Below are 16,098 nucleotides of genomic sequence, written 5' to 3'. Positions count from 1 at the left end.
AGGTCTCCTCATCGCCCTCTATGTGGAGCAGGGTGAAGAACATAAAAAAAAACGGTCAAATCAAACATGTAGGGAACAAATGGACGAACGAAGATGACAAAAACTTTCTCAATATGGTTAAAGTAACCCCATCCACGTCAAACAGTAGGCCCCTTAAGAAAATTCCTGCCCCTTTGTTAGGACCAGACGACCCGGAACCCCTGGAACTGGAAGAATTCCTGGCCTTCCTAAAAACCAGGAACCCCAATTCGGCTAGAGGCCCTGATGGCATCTCGTTCAGGATGCTTCAAAAGCTACCAAGTGGGAAAAAACAAGACATTTTTGAAATTATAAATAAAGTATGGCTGATTTACGTCATCCCTGAAGTCCATAGAGGGGTTGATAAAGTTGAAGTTGGACGAGCACATAGCAAACTGTGACCTGCTGCCGGTCAGGTCCTATGCCTTCAGGAGAAACAGGACCACGGCTCTTTGCATCAACGACCTTATCAACAAAGTTCTGGCGCTGAAGGCGAGGGGTTGTCAGGTTGGCGCAGCTTGCCTAGATTTACAAAGAGCGTTCGACTGCGTAAGAGGGGACACACTCGAGCACAGGATGAGGGATATGCGGTTCAATACAAGCCTCACGGCTTGGATCTCCAGCTTCCTTAACAAACGAATTCTCATAAAGGGCAAAAGCGAGGTAGAGGTGAACAGAGGTGTTAGCCAGGGTAGCTGTCTCAGCCCAACCCTTTTTAACCTTTACACAGCCGAACTACATGATATTAACAGTCATAACTGCTTACTGTTTCAGTATGCTGATGACTTTTTCATAGTTTGTTTTCATAAAGACGTATCCATTGCGAAAGGGGTGCTGGAAGACAGTATAGATAAGTTCGAAGAAAAATGCAATAGGCTAAACCTGTCATTCAATCCGGTGAAGTCTAAAGTGATTTACTTCAACAATCGTAGAGCTGCGCTAAATATCTCGCATCAAGGAGTTGAGATCAGACAAGTAGAGCAGATCAAATACCTAGGCAGGACTATCTCAGCAATCTCAGAATCTCAGGATGAGATTCCTGGCGGCGAAAGAGTTGGTTAAGGTGTTTGCATTTAATCTCCCAGCAAGTGAAACAGTGTCAGCAAATAGGGATTTAAACACGGGCTACGCTAAGGCATATCGGGAGTTTGGCAGCATAATAGATAGAGTTGAGGCTTTCGAGAACACAGCTTCGTTTTGCACTAAAATTAGCTCCGACTTAGAATTTTTCAAGGGTTCTGCACCCAACAAGCACGCTATAGACCAGGCAGGTATCATGCTGCTCCACGGGGAAAAGAAGGATCAGCTGACAAAGGGTGGTTTGGAAATCTATTACACGGATGGGTCAGTCGCAGATGGGCATTCCAGCGCCGCTTTCCTGCACGATAGGACAGGTTTTTTAGATAGCTATTACACGCACAAAACCCTTTCCTCGTTGTCCGCCGAGCTCCTTGCTATCGAGAAGGCATTAGACCATGCTATTTTGTACAATTTTCCTCGTGTCGCGCTCCTGACAGACAGCAGAAACGGGGCCCTCATTCTGGCGAAGAACATTCAGGATAACTCTATCGCCTACAAAATCAGAGAAAAGATCCAACAAAATGCACATCTAAGAACTGTAGAGGTTCACTACATTCCCGGACACGCTAACATCCCTCAGAACACTTCAGTTGACGCAGCAGCCAAAGAAGGCCACAGACGAGGAAAATACACAGTGGTTAAATGGAACCTTAAAGACGCTATGTGCGAAATACACAGAATCTTAAAAGCAGAATGGGAGAGAGAATACGCCGAGTTTGCTAGTATCAAGCACCGAGGTTACTGCTCGCTTTTCCCCTCAACATCATCCAAACCGTGGTTCCTAAATAAAACTAAGCTTAAAGCCATGTACGCTAAAAGAATCAACAGACTGCTTAGTGGTAACGCATTCGATAGGCACACTCTCGCCAAAATGCATGTAGTTCCTAGTAACATATGTGATACATGCGATAGTATCGATAACGCCTCCGCATTTAATTTTCAATTGTACAAAGTACAACCACTAACCATACAGTATATAGATGTGCCAGTTCATACAACGAAAGCGTCACACACTGGCTAGCGCGTTCAGTACCCCAGAGTGACGTCATCCTGAGAGAGAGAGCGCAGAGAGAACATCTTTGCATTTGTTAGTACACACGCAATATGTTTCGACAAAAATATGTGATTGTATGCTTTTTCAGATTTTTTGAACTCTCTCAGGTCTGGTTCTGTTTTGCCACCAGCATGTTTTAGTGTATGGGTGCACATGCATTCTCACGTACTTTGCGTGTGTGTGTTTAGTATTGCTGGCCGCTAGAACTGAAATTTGAGTTTGGTTCTTGTTTTGAGTCTTTTGATGAGCTGACCTACCACCACAAAATAAATGAAGAATGGGCAGGGGGTGGGGGTATGGTACACTAGGGCGCGGGAAATAAAATAAAAGCTGTTATTTGTTTGATTTATACCACAAAATATAAAATATTACAATAATATAATTACACATTTATTTCCTTATTTTAAACAGTTTGATTATAAATTATAAAAATTATGTAAACGCCGTCGGTTCTCGACTTTATAAATAGAGGATATACCTTAAGAATGTTCATACATATACATATGTATGTAACTACATACAATGAATACGTAAATACATACAGTGCCGCTCAACTGAATAGGTTCAACAATTTTCAAAAGTCAAACCGCTATATCTTTTTAACCAACTTACCGATTTATATGAAATAATTTTTTTTGCATAGATTGATTCATTATTAATATAGCAAGGAAGTTTCCAGAACACGTTTTTAAAGGCTATTTATTAATTTTTTCAAAAACATTACAAACGAGGGGGAACGTTGTGAGTTGCTGCGGACACCGCAACTCTACAGTTATACCCGATACTAAGTCAGTATGGCTCTCCTCCGGCAGACGCCGCTAATATTAAACGACACGACAAAGAGTGCGTGCGAGAGAGACAGAAAATCAGTCTGAGCGTGACGTCGGGCGCTGCGTAGCCACTGCAAATTGATTTGTTCCTATTGGCTATATGATCTGATCTGATCCAGATTCAGCAATCTGATAGATATGGTCATTATCTATGATTCTGCGTTTTTGGTTTTCTCGTATCTTTAAAATTGTGGATGCCACAGACTTTCGTCCTTTGTGGGGGCGGAAGTGGGCGGGGCGAAGTTTTGAAATATTCTTGTATATACTGTATATATAAAATATCTTATGTACATACATATGTACATAAATATTAAAGTTTATTACATTCGTATATTGCATGAGGGTTTTCAAAATTACTGTTGTCTTTATAATTGAATTAGAAAATTTATGGGTATTGTCCATGAGAGTATTCAAGGTGCGACCGGCATCTAAATTTTTGCTTTGCAGATTCCCGTCGGAAAGAGCGCGATTGACAATTGATTTGAAATATATGTAAAACCAATTCCATTTATATTTATGCATATTTATTTAAGTATATGTATATATATTTTTTCTTATATTGTATATTTAGATACATCATTGTTTTAGTTATAATAAACAAAACAGTCGAGAACCGACGGCGTTTGCATAATTTGTATAATTTATAATAAACCTGTTTAAAATAAGGAAATAAATGTGTTCGGAGCAGAACCCAGCCGATTAGCTGCTTGCCAAATAGCACCTAATTCTTGGCCCTCAGCCGCTTATTTTGTTTGTTACTTATGTATGTATGTCACTCATTTGTTTGTTAAAGCTTTGCGCTTGCTTGCCCTGCTAAACGCTCTCTGCCAGCTCGCTCTTCGCTATCTCCGCTTTGCGTCTGCCTACCGACGCCGGCCGAGCGAAGCTGCGCTTAGCGATCGGAGCGGCAATGTAAAGGGCAGGCAAGCCACGCTTGCAATTTGGATGTCACGCATTAAAGAACATATCGTAATTTTATTTCTGCGCCGAGTTTTATTTAATTCGAAATAATTAGTCGGCCGATTGGGGATAAAAAACATTATCTCCACAAAATGTGTAATTATATTATTGTAATATTTTATATTTTGTGGTAACAGCTTTTATTTTATTTCCCGCGCCCTAGTGTACCATACCCCCACCCCCTGCCCATTCTTCATTTATTTTGTGGCGGTAGGTCAGCTCATCAAAAGACCCAAAACAAGAACCAAACTCAAATTTCAGTTCTAGCGGCCAGCAATACTAAACACACACACGCAAAGTACGTGAGAATGCATGTGCACCCATACACTAAAACATGCTGGTGGCAAAACAGAACCAGACCTGAGAGAGTTCAAAAAATCTGAAAAAGCATACAATCACATATTTTTGTCGAAACATATTGCGTGTGTACTAACACATGCAAAGATGTTCTCTCTGCGCTCTCTCTCTCAGGATGACGTCACTCTGGGGTACTGAACGCGCTAGCCAGTGTGTGACGCTTTCGTTGTATGAACTGGCACATCTATGTATATACTGTATGGTTAGTGGTACAACACAACAAGGCAAAACTTCCCATCTCTAAGAAAATATAATGATATTTACAAATTCTTGGAAAAGAAAACATCAGCGCGTACCAAACACTAATTGACTTCATCGACGAAATTGATGTAAAGCTATAAACAGCACTCCAACATCTTCTATTCTTTGACTTGGCAATTTCCACCTTCAAAAGGCGGGCGGCCAAATAATCCCACGCTACTCACGGGTAGCTTGGTAACATAAACCCTAAAAAAAAAAAAATAAATAAATGAATTAAGAGGCCAACATAATAATATATTATAATTTATTTCAAGAAAACAAGAAAACCCATTTGGCAGCTTTATGCAACTCCTTAAACTTATTAAATACAAGACTGTTTTATAGAGACTAACAATATTAGGTGCCTAATCTAATTTACTTCTATGATTAAATCTACGATGCCTAGACAGAGAAGAATGGTCATAAAAGGAAGCGTCGCATTTGTCGCATTTCTTATCACGGATATTTAAATGCCCCTTGAGGTGATTCGTCAGTTCGAATTTCTTACGGAAATTTTTTTCGCACATATTACACTTAAACACTTCCCACACATATCACACACATATGGGCGCTCGCCGGTATGAAATTTCGTGTGCACTTTTAGATCACACTCAACCGAGAAAAACGTATCGCAAAATGTGCATTGAAATTTACGTTCACAGTGTGCTCGCAAAATGTGTTTCTCCATGTCGTGTTGTCTTTCGAAGCGTCTTGGGCACTGGGAACAGAGGAATGGCGGTTCACCCTGGTTATGCTGCTTGAACATGTGCGTCAGGAGGTTGTAGTCCCCGTGGAATCGCTTGCCACAGTGTTCACAGTACCATACGTGGCCGTCTGATTTGACGGGTAGAAAGCTGCACATTTGCAGGTATTGAAGTTCTTGTGGGGTGACGGCTTTAATTAGTTCCTTCGCCTTAATACGCCTCATGGCTTCGTATGCCCATTTCCGGAGTTTTTGGATCGCAATATAAACATCCGTATCGTTGGCCAGAACCACTGGCCTAAATTCGACGGCCATCCTTTTGTACGCACTTGTACGTTGCTCCACCGACTCAAAACCAGGATCCGAGGTATTGTAGAGAACTGGATAGTTTGCGTATGTATCTATAAAAGAGCTGGTTACCTCGTTCTCTACTTTGAAGTTGAGCTGAAACGGAATTAAAGTCTTAATTAACGTTCTACATATACCGACCGTACTCACCTTAATTGTATTCAGTTGGATATCTTCCTCGTCGTCGGTTAGCGTTGTACAGGGAGTACAACGGGCCGCCAGTCCAATGAGCTTATCCTCGCCAGCCATTTGGGCTGCAAGAGTGTATTGACTGTGCAACTGCTGGATGGTTTTTATTAACTCTTCTTCGGTGAAGAGCACATTGGCTTTTTCGTCCAATCGCAGTATCATCAGGTGGTATGCCTCCGATCGTGCCTCCTCATTTTCGAAGTACTCGTCCGAGGGATTCCAAAGGCAGGGATGCTCCTTGTAGGCTTCAATGAGGTGTAACACGCGAGGATTGCGTCGAATAAATGTAACCTTTAACTGGAAGGATGTACAAATTAGTGCTAGGTCAAAGAAAGGTACATGGCAGCGTACTTTAAAAACTTGTCCGGGTCGCGTCATTCTGGGGAGACGGCCAAGTCTTAGTGTTTTTGGGCCCTCTGCTTCTTCTTGTTCATCATACGAGAAATTGTCCAGGTCATCAAACATTTCATCCTTTTGAGAACCAATGCTCGAAAAACCGTCGTAGACAATTTCATCTAATGGGGCCTGCGCCACTTCAGACGATTCCATTTCCTCATACGTGAATTCTGTATTGTTATTGTCATATTCAATATCCTGGACGTATTGCATGTTCTGCGAATGTTTGAAGAAATTCAAGTGATTTTAATCTTATTATGAGTGATTTACTTACGTTCACATCCGCCTCATCGTTGGGCCATTCCTCGTCTTCGAGTATGCAATATGGCAACACACTCTGGTCATCTACTTCTTCAATCGGTTCCGCATCGTCTAAGATCTGAGGGACTTCATATGCGATTGTGGAGTCCATCCTTGAGTCTTGCTCGTTCCAATTTTTGTCAATGTTTTCATCATCATCAAAGTGGTGGGCATTTCTCACATGAATTGTGAACTGTTCCCAATCTTTTAGGTCGCTTTCAATTGTGCAATAAATGCATTTCAAACGAAACTGCTGGTAATTGTTGTTAACCAAAACGCTGCCGCATACCTCCATTATGCAGGCTTGCAAATTCTCTGAAGAAATGAATATTCAGTGCACTGCCTTTGTAATATTTACGCAGCCACTTTGGTGCAATTATTGTCATTTCACCTACCAGCAAAAATCGATATCGCCTATCGCATGGATTGAAAAAAGAATTGGACTGATTTCGAATGTTTATTTACTACATTTTAAACTCTTTTTACTCTTCCTTTTCATCAGCGAGCGAGACCGGTCGTGTTTTTTCTTAACAGTCTGAAAAGTGACTTTTTCCAAGCAACAAAGGCTTAATTAAAAGTGATTGTAAAAATTGGATCATTGTTTATTTCATACAAATCTTCACCAATATATAAATTTTTCCTCTTTTCATTTCCCAAAGGATAGGTAAGTCTTTGGCAATCTGGTTAAACCAGCAAGTATGGCGGACGCCGGTCACTCGGTGTCTGCCAAATTGAAACCCCCTGATCAGGTGGCAAAAAGCAGCAAAATTTAAACCCAAAAAACAATAGCAAAAAACTTCAGTGCTTTGTGTTCAAGTGTGAAAGAGGACATATTCGACAGCTTGACTAACGAAAAGTACCCAGCAAAAACGATGCGCAAGGAACAAAAAAGCGACAATACCAATACAGACATAAATAACAAAATGCTGATAGACGATGACAGTAACAAAATGGTGGAGGCTTCTGACGGTGTGACCGTTCACAATTCTCACACAAATGCCATAAATGGTTTTACTGGAAATACTGAAATGACTAAAACACTGAATAAAAATACTAATCCGATTATAAACCCATCAAATGTAGGTATCGAAAGAGAAACAGTGTTGTATAGTGAGTGCCACATCGGTGATGCGGCTGTACTAGTATCGACTAAGAACAGTACCATCTTCGAAAACAAAAACACCAAAAATGGCTTATTCTTTTTTGAAAAAATAAGACACCTTAAAATCAAAGGAATTAAAGAAATCGTAGCTCTTGCGCCTACACTATACAAGATTTATTTTAAGGTTTTCAGCGAAGCAAATGATTTAGTTTTAAATGAGGAGTTAAAAAAAATGAATTTAGTGGTATTTATACCAAAAGACTATGTGGAATCCTATGGAGTAATTAAAGGGGTGCCCCTCGGTTTTTCTGAGAATGAAATTATTACTTCTAAAATAAAAACTAAGTCAATTGAAAGATTAGCAAGAAGGCAGAAAATTACAACCGATGACAACAACGAAACATTCAAGCTCATACCATTAGAAACAGTCAAAATTGGTTTTGAGGGTTCAGACATCCCAGAAAAGGTATCTCTTTTTGGGATATGTGGGATGAAAGTAAGCATATATGTTCCCAGAGTAAGGCAATGTTATAATTGTGGCAGACTTGGTCACACTTCGACCAGATGCAAATCAGCTAGGAGGTGCTATAAATGCGGAGTCGAGGTGTGCAATGGGTCGTGCACTGGTCTCAAGTGTATCCTTTGCAATGGGAAAAATCACTCAGCTAGGGACAGACTGATGTGTCCAGTATAGGAAAAGGAGATGGAAATTAACAAAATAATGACAATCAAAAAAATCGCGCGTAAGGAAGTGCTTAGCACTTACTCAATCCATCAAAACTTTTCGCTGTAAGATAATTATGAAAAAAACTATCCAAAACTAGACATAAATGAGGAAAATGTTCAAAACAAAAACGTTAAAGCAAATGAAGTTTTAAAAAAACACAGTTATGCGAGCAGGTTAGTGCAGAGACCTTTGGTTCCTGCACAAAACCCCCACTATCACTTAGAATCATATCCCAGCGATTCTAGTAATCACGTACCATTTTTTGAAAACAAAGAACTAAAAGAAAACAAATTTACCATTCAACAGATGGTTGACATGTTGTCTCGTTTAGTCGACTCAAATGATGTGTCACATCCATCAAAAAAAGTGACCAGTACAAATGATTACAATATGGAACATAATGCAGACAGAAAAATGAACAAACAGAGAGAAACGAACCTTTTTAAAACATCTAAATAAATATGAAATTTTTACAACATAACATTCAATCTATTAAAGCCAATAAAAACGACCTAGTATTCTACTTAAACAATGAAAACTTCGACTTTGCCATTCTGGCTGAAGTTTTCTCTCACGATCTCCGTTTTAGGAAACTAGCCAACTTCAATATGTTAGAAAAACATAGAGAGGACGGTTATGGAGGAGTGGCGATTGCATACAAAAAAGACTTAAGAGTTAAAAGACTGATATATGAGACAGAGCAAGATATAATTATAGCAAGAACCATCAAAAACAAAGATACATTTTTTATCACCTCAGTATATTTTGAACCTTTGTTGTCTCTTGCATCCTTCAAGCAAGCGATTAACAATCTCCTTGAATATTTAGATGCATTCGGAAAAGTCATAATTGCAGGAGATTTTAACGCAAGACATACCTTTTCTGGAGACAGAACCAACAGTGGAAAGGGAACTTTTCTCATGCAAGCTATGTCAAATGCTGGCTATAGTCTAGCAAATGACCACAGTCTCACATTCAGAAGACACATCTACTCAACATCAGGGTCTGTACTCGATTTAACTTTCACAAAGGGTATTCATATAGAGAATTGGAAATGCGAAAAGTTTTACCTAGGAGGCAGCCACCATCACCCAATAACCTTTGAAACAGCAGGATATCAACACAAACTCAAAACTTTCCTTGCCAAAAACAGTGTACGAGCTAAGTCCCTTCAACAGTTTTCCAGTGGAATCCGTCTACACAATTAAGACCTTCCTTAATCCGCTCGATGTAGTTCCTTGCTCGTTCGTTTTATTTCGTATGTCTCTTAAATCTAGTGATCATAATTCAGATCGTTTTGGCTCGATACTATTGATACTATCCATTGCGCTTCTTTATATGTACATAATGTAACGCGCCAACTTCAAATTAATTCACAATTTTAGTAATATTTACATATTAATTCAAATATTCAAATTGTTAACCTTTATAAAGTAATTTAATCCTATATTCTATTAAGGGGCGTCAACATTCTCCCCACCTTGGAAGCTCCTTCCAACATTAAGTTCATAGGCATCTGTAGGCAGCGGGCAGAGCTTATGTACGTTGCGCTTAAATAATCCAGTCTTGGTCCTGAGTGTTACAACCCGAACTGCACCATCAGCTCCTGGGTGTAACTCTGCAACTCTTCCCAGCAGCCATTGTCCGGGCGGAGCGTTGTCTTCCGCAATAAGGACCAGTGTACCAAGTTGAATGTTGTTGGCTACAGTGCTCCACTTTGTCCGCTTCTGCAGCAACGTCAAATATTCCGACGACCAGCGGTGCCAGAACATGTGGTGTCCCATTAGAATGCGTTTCCAATGGTTGCTCATGGACAGTTTCAACAGTGCGTCGTCTACTGGTTCTACTAACGCGTTCAGGGGTCGGCCAACCAAGAAATGACCGGGAGTTAGCGCCTCGAAGTCATTCGGGTCCGATGACAAGGGATGCAGAGGTCTAGAATTCATCACCGCTTCTACTTGTGTGATGGCAGTCGCAAGATCTTCGTAGTTAAGTGCTGTGCTGTTGGTGCATTTCACCAGCAGCTGTTTGGCCACCTTCACGGCGCTCTCCCATAATCTTCCAAAGTGAGGGGAGCGTGGGGGGATGAAGTGAAACCTGACTCCTCGCTGGCTGCATTCGTCGTCAATGAGTTTCTGACTTGGCGAGTCGAAAGCTCTGTTGAGCTCTCGTGACGCACCTACAAAATTGGTGGCGTTGTCGCAATATAGGTCAGAACTCAATCCACGTCTTGCAAAGAACCGTTTTAGCGCCGCGATGAACGCATTTGAGCTTAAGTCCGACACGATCTCTATATGGCAGGCCTTTGTTGCAAAGCATACAAATATGCACAGATACGTTTTCCTCGCATGTGAAAGTGCATCCATATTGGTCCAGCAAAGTCCAGTCCAGCGCGCTCGAAGGGGTAGATATTGCCTCGCACTCGGTTAGCTGGCAGCGCTCCCATCAGCTGTGTTGCAGCGAGCGGCCGACGACAAAAGCATGGTATGCAGCCACGGATCACCCTGCGGGCAAGTTTCCTGCAATTGATTACCCAATATCTCTGTCGCAAAAAGGCACATAGCGATTGTGCCCCGGCATGTAAATTCTTTCGATGTGTGAGTTCAACAAGCGCCTCTACCACTTTATGGTTGCTCGGCATTAAGATGGGATGCCTTGTGTCAAATGGCAATTCGGCATTGGACAACCTTCCGCCGACTCGAATAATAGTTATTCCCTCTTCCTCTTGTAAAAACGGGCTTAAACTCTGAATTCTCGCTGATTTGATCACCTTTCCCTCTTTAAGCTTAATGAATTCCTCATGCAAGCTCAACTGCTGCACATTATATACAATATAGCGCAATCCGCCCTCCATTTCAGCTGCAGTAAGGTTGCCTATTTCATTTGAGTTTGATCTCAACGATATTCTACGCCAGCGAAAAATATAGCTAAAAACTCGCTGCAATTTGAGGAAATCATTTGCAAATTTGCATCTCCCCACGACATCTAACTTCTCATTACTTTCTACCTTTCCAACTGTCAGCGAGAACTTACATTTCCTCTCCCCTGGAACTGTTTGTATTTCCTCACTCCAATTAAATTTGGTCCAGTCATCTGCTGCGTCCATTAAAAATTCTGGACCGTTCCACCACATCGTTGACTTGCTCAATTCGGTTACCAATAATCCCCTAGATACAATATCTGCAGGGTTTGATTTGGTGTCGACCTTGAGCCAATCCTGTACATGTGTGCGCTCTTGTATTTGAGCCACCCTATTGGCAACGAAGGTGGTCCATCGACTAGCATGTGACGACAGCCAATTTAACACAATTGTGGAGTCCGTGAAATAGTTAACCTTCTCTACTGGTATGTGAAGACAGGCGCATACCTTTGCCATTAGCTTGGCCACTAACAATGCTCCTTGTAACTCTAAGCGTGGCAAGGATGTTACCCTAACTGGGGCTACTTTGGACTTGGCCGTTACCAGTCGCACCGAAATTCCTCCCCCTTCATCCCTAACACGAGCATAAATTACGCCGCCGTAAGCTCTGTTGGATGCGTCAGAGAAACCAAACAGTTGCAAAGTGCATGGGTCGGCCGTAATTGGAATTGAGGATCGCGGAATTGAAAATTTGTCAATTAGTTTCAGTTCTTCTCTATATCGAAGCCATTGAGTTGCGTAGCTTGCTGGTAACTCCTCGTCCCAATCCTGCTTTAGAAGCCAAAGTTCCTGAACAAAGATCTTGCCCAAGATCAGCAAGGGACTCAAGAACCCTAACGGATCAAACACCTGAGCCAATTCGGACAGCACTGATCGCTTCGTGGCGATTGCGGAGTCCTTTATGTTAAAGCAAAATTGGAATTTGTCCTCTAGACTTGACCAATATATCCCCAAAGTTTTAGCTGCGTCCTCTGTTTTTAGCATCAGGGGCTCTAGGCTGGTGTTGTTGTCCATTCCTTGATAATTGCTGCGCCATTTGTGCAGCTCGAACTTTCCTAGCCCTAATAATTCGGTCACTTGTTCTTTCAACTTTGTCAGTTCCTCTTTTGATTCGGCTCCACACAGCATATCATCCATATAGAAACTTCGCTTTACTGCCTCTCTAGCTAACGGAAATTTTTCCGCGTACCTATCGACCAAGTAATAGAGGCAACGTACTGCCAGGAACGGCGCCGAATTTGTTCCATAAGTGACCGTGTTTAGGCGTAGCACCTGGATAGGATCCGAAACGTTGCATCGCCATAGAATGCATTGATAGTTTCTATGTGATAGTTTCTACGGTACATTTTCTTTATGTCGGCCGTAAGGGCGTATCTATAGAAACGGAACCTGGTCAAAGTCTCGAACAGATCAGGCTGCAACGTTGGACCAACCAAGGTTGCGTCGTGCAGTGACCTGCCGTTGCTAGATCTACATGAGGCATCAAGTACGACTCGTAACTTGGTCGTCAAACTCTCTGGGCGAATAACCGGATGATGTGGCATGAAGTATTCGACCTTTTCTTGTCCGGCAAGCTCTATTGCAGTTTAATGCCCTAACTGGCGATATTCTTCAATAAATTGAACATATTGTTCCTTCAGCGCTTGGCTACGATTTAAACTCTTCTCTAAATTCAAGAACCTGGTAAGTGCGATTTGATAAGTTTCGCCTAACTCAACTTTAGGATTCTTAAAGGGCAGAGCTACCACTAAATGTCCTGAGGCCTCCTGCTTAACATGCGTCACAAAACAATCTTCGCACTGTTTTTCTTCCTCAGTGAACTTATCTACTGTTTCAGGGACTTCTTCACACTTCCAAAACCTTTGTACGAGCTCTTGCAGCTGAACATTTTTCGACACCTTTCGTTCAATGTCAGTTGCTAACAGTGCAACTTCAGAACATTTCGTGAATTCACCTACGACGACCCAGCCTAACAGAGACTTTTGAAGCCTTGGAAGGTGTGCTCCTAGTTTTATTTGCCCTGCTACAATTAGCTTGAAAAACAATGTGACTCCAACTAGCATGTCAATATCTTCCCCGGACTGAAATGTAGGGTCGGCCAGCGTAACTCCCTTGGGTGGAACCCACTCCGAACAAATTCCTGAGCTTGTTGGGTTATACTGAGTTATTTCCTTCAGCACACAGAAGTCCTCGGTAGTCATATATCTGGTGACTCTAGATTTAAAAGTCGCTTGCACCTCTCCCATAACTTGAGATGTTGCATTTCCAATACCACTGAGTTGTATGACTGAGTCGCGCATTTCTAGGCCCAGGGCCGAGACTATCCTAGCCGTCAGAAAATTGAATTGACTACCGGAATCTAACACGCACCTGCAATTGCGATCTGCTCGGGCTATAGCTTTGATTTGAACTACAGCGGTCGCAAGAAAGTTGGTGGATGATCTAGACAATAGGGAGCTATGCAGTGACTTAGGCTCTTGCATCTCCTGCCCTTTGAGCCCCGGCTCATTGGCAACAATAGGTATCTCTCGATGCAGAAGTTCATGATGCGGCTTGCTGCAAATCCTACATCGCGGACCATTACAGTTTCTAGTTGTATGTCGCTTGCTAAAACAAATCAGGCACAGCGAATGCTTCTTCGCCTCATGGTAACGTTGTACTGGTGATAGTTCGTTAAACCTTTGACACCCTTTCAATCCATGGGTCCCAGGACAAACGTAGCAGCCATTGCTGCCTATTGTTGCAGCTAAGGTCGCATTTTTCATCTCACCTTTACCACTGGGTCGGGCTCCATTGCCTCGCCGAACTTCCCTATTTGCCATATTGACTCCTCTGTTTATCAGAAACTGCGATAACAATGACCACGACGGTAACTTTTGGCAATCCCACTCAACTTCCCACCTATCCATTGTATCTTCATCAAGCTTTGTGCGAATCAGATGGAAAATTACTGCATCCAGAATCTCCTTATCGTCGCTTAACGACTTGAGTGCTACTAATTGGGCATTTACATTGTCTACCAGCACTCTCAGTCCCTCTGAGTCGGGTCTTTTTAGCCGCCTTAAGTTGAATAGCTCCTGTACATGTGATTGCAGAATAATTGCCTTATTTTCATAGCGATCTTTCAATAATCGTAGTGCCTTGCGATAATTAGGCCCTGTTAATTCCAAACCCTCAATCGCACTTAACGGTCCAGCTCCTAACGATGATCTCAAATGAATAAATTTAGACAACTCATCCAATTCAGAGTCTGATTCTATTAGAGTAGCAAAGGTGTTGTACCAGCTGGTCCATTCCGTAAACTTTCCAGCGAACTCAGGCAGCTTTAGCTTGGGAAGTCTCGATGAACGAGACACCTGTGTGCTATTTAGAAGATCACCTACATTGGACTGCCGCCGTCCCCTATTTCCAAGACAGCTTAGTAACTTGGCCTTTAATTCGCAATAAACCTCCTCAGCTTCATAGCGGCTTTCATATTCGCTGGCGTCCTCGCTATCGTGTTCAATTTTAGCCTGAATGTTGCAGAACTGATTAAAGTTTGTCTCAATTAGACTTAACCTGGCTTCCAGCTCCGCAGCCGTCAAGGAGTCGCTATTTTTTTCGATATAGACCTTGTTACGGACAAAGGAATTCATTAACGCCGTTCGAGAAGTGAGCACCTCCGCATCTTTACCCTTTCTAGGTGCCATTTGCACTGACTATTTACACCGGTGTTACCCTTGACAATTTAACAATAAAAAATACTCAATATTGGCATGAGTAAGTAACACGGTACCAAGTTTAGCCACTCTATTCAATAATCGGCTAACTTTAAATTCTCACTACACTGCCCAATTCAATAATTGATCAACAATTGACCACTGTGCGCCACTGTACCAAAATGTGTACTTGCGCCCCAACGAACCGGCAGGCAAAGAAGAAACGACTACAAAGTTAAATCAATGTCAAATAGCAATTACTGTTCTTTAGGTGCCGGCTTGTAACTGCATATATATGCAAGTATGTATGTGCCTTGCTTCAACGTATAGCAGTGCACGCAATAGGCTGTATGTGTGTATGCAGATACCTAAGCGCTCAAGCTAACTGTAATTGTAATCTGCTTTCTACACGAGACCCCGCTTACAGAACAATTAAAGCGCAGAAGTCTCAAAGCCGCGACCACTTGACACTAAAACAATTGTATTGTTTTAAGATTATTTACACACATCGAATTGGAACTAAACATGCCTGCAAGAAATATTAGATGCTCAAAGCAGTTCACACTCACAATTCGATACCGAAGCCGCTGTCGCACTCGCCGTCAGCCAGACTCAGGGTGAAATATTTATTGAGTTCCAGTCGTGAACTCCATCCGGTAATTGAACCTTCTCCAAAGGTCCCTGCTAGGGCGCCAAATGTACGAGCTAAGTCCCTCCAACAGTTTTCCAGTGGAATCCGTCTACACAATGAAGACCTTCCTTAATCCGCTCGATGTAGTTCCTTGCTCGTTCGTTTTATTTCGTATGTCTCTTAAATCTAGTGATTATAATTCAGATCGTTTTGGCGCGATACTATTGATACTATCGATTGCGCTTCTTTATATGTACATAATGTAACGCGCCAACTTCAAATTAATTCACAATTTTAGTAATATTTACATATTAATTCAAATATTCAAATTGTTAACCTTTATAAAGTAATTTAATCCTATATTCTATTAAGGGGCGTCAACAAACAGGCTACTGAAAAAGCTAAGCCAGTTTGAGGCCGACAAAGATATGGATAATTTAGCGAAGAACATCCAACAGGAAATAAAAGCAGCTACTTATGAAATCAAAAACAAATGTCCAAAATTATGGTGGGACGAGAATTTAGCCAAATTATTCAGGGAGTTT

The 16,098-nt window shown here is 41.7% G+C and overlaps 1 protein-coding gene across 1 annotated transcript; it reads right to left on the bottom strand.

Moving 5' to 3' along the window:
- Window positions 1-4,928: 4,928 nt before the first annotated feature.
- On the bottom strand, window positions 4,929-7,894 carry LOC117192804 (zinc finger protein 813-like). The gene is made up of 4 exons (XM_033397559.1): window positions 6,450-7,894; window positions 6,131-6,391; window positions 5,741-6,076; window positions 4,929-5,686 (listed from the first exon to the last, which is right to left on the bottom strand). The coding sequence occupies exons 1-4, from the start codon at window positions 6,768-6,770 to the stop codon at window positions 5,030-5,032; spliced, it is 1,575 nt and encodes a 524-aa protein (XP_033253450.1). The 5' UTR covers window positions 6,771-7,894; the 3' UTR covers window positions 4,929-5,029.
- Between the last annotated feature and the right edge of the window lie 8,204 nt (window positions 7,895-16,098).

This window comes from Drosophila miranda (assembly GCF_003369915.1).
Source record: "Drosophila miranda strain MSH22 chromosome Y unlocalized genomic scaffold, D.miranda_PacBio2.1 Contig_Y2_pilon, whole genome shotgun sequence".
Classification (NCBI taxonomy): domain Eukaryota; kingdom Metazoa; phylum Arthropoda; class Insecta; order Diptera; family Drosophilidae; genus Drosophila; species Drosophila miranda.
This window is presented reverse-complemented; position numbering and strand designations above follow the sequence as displayed.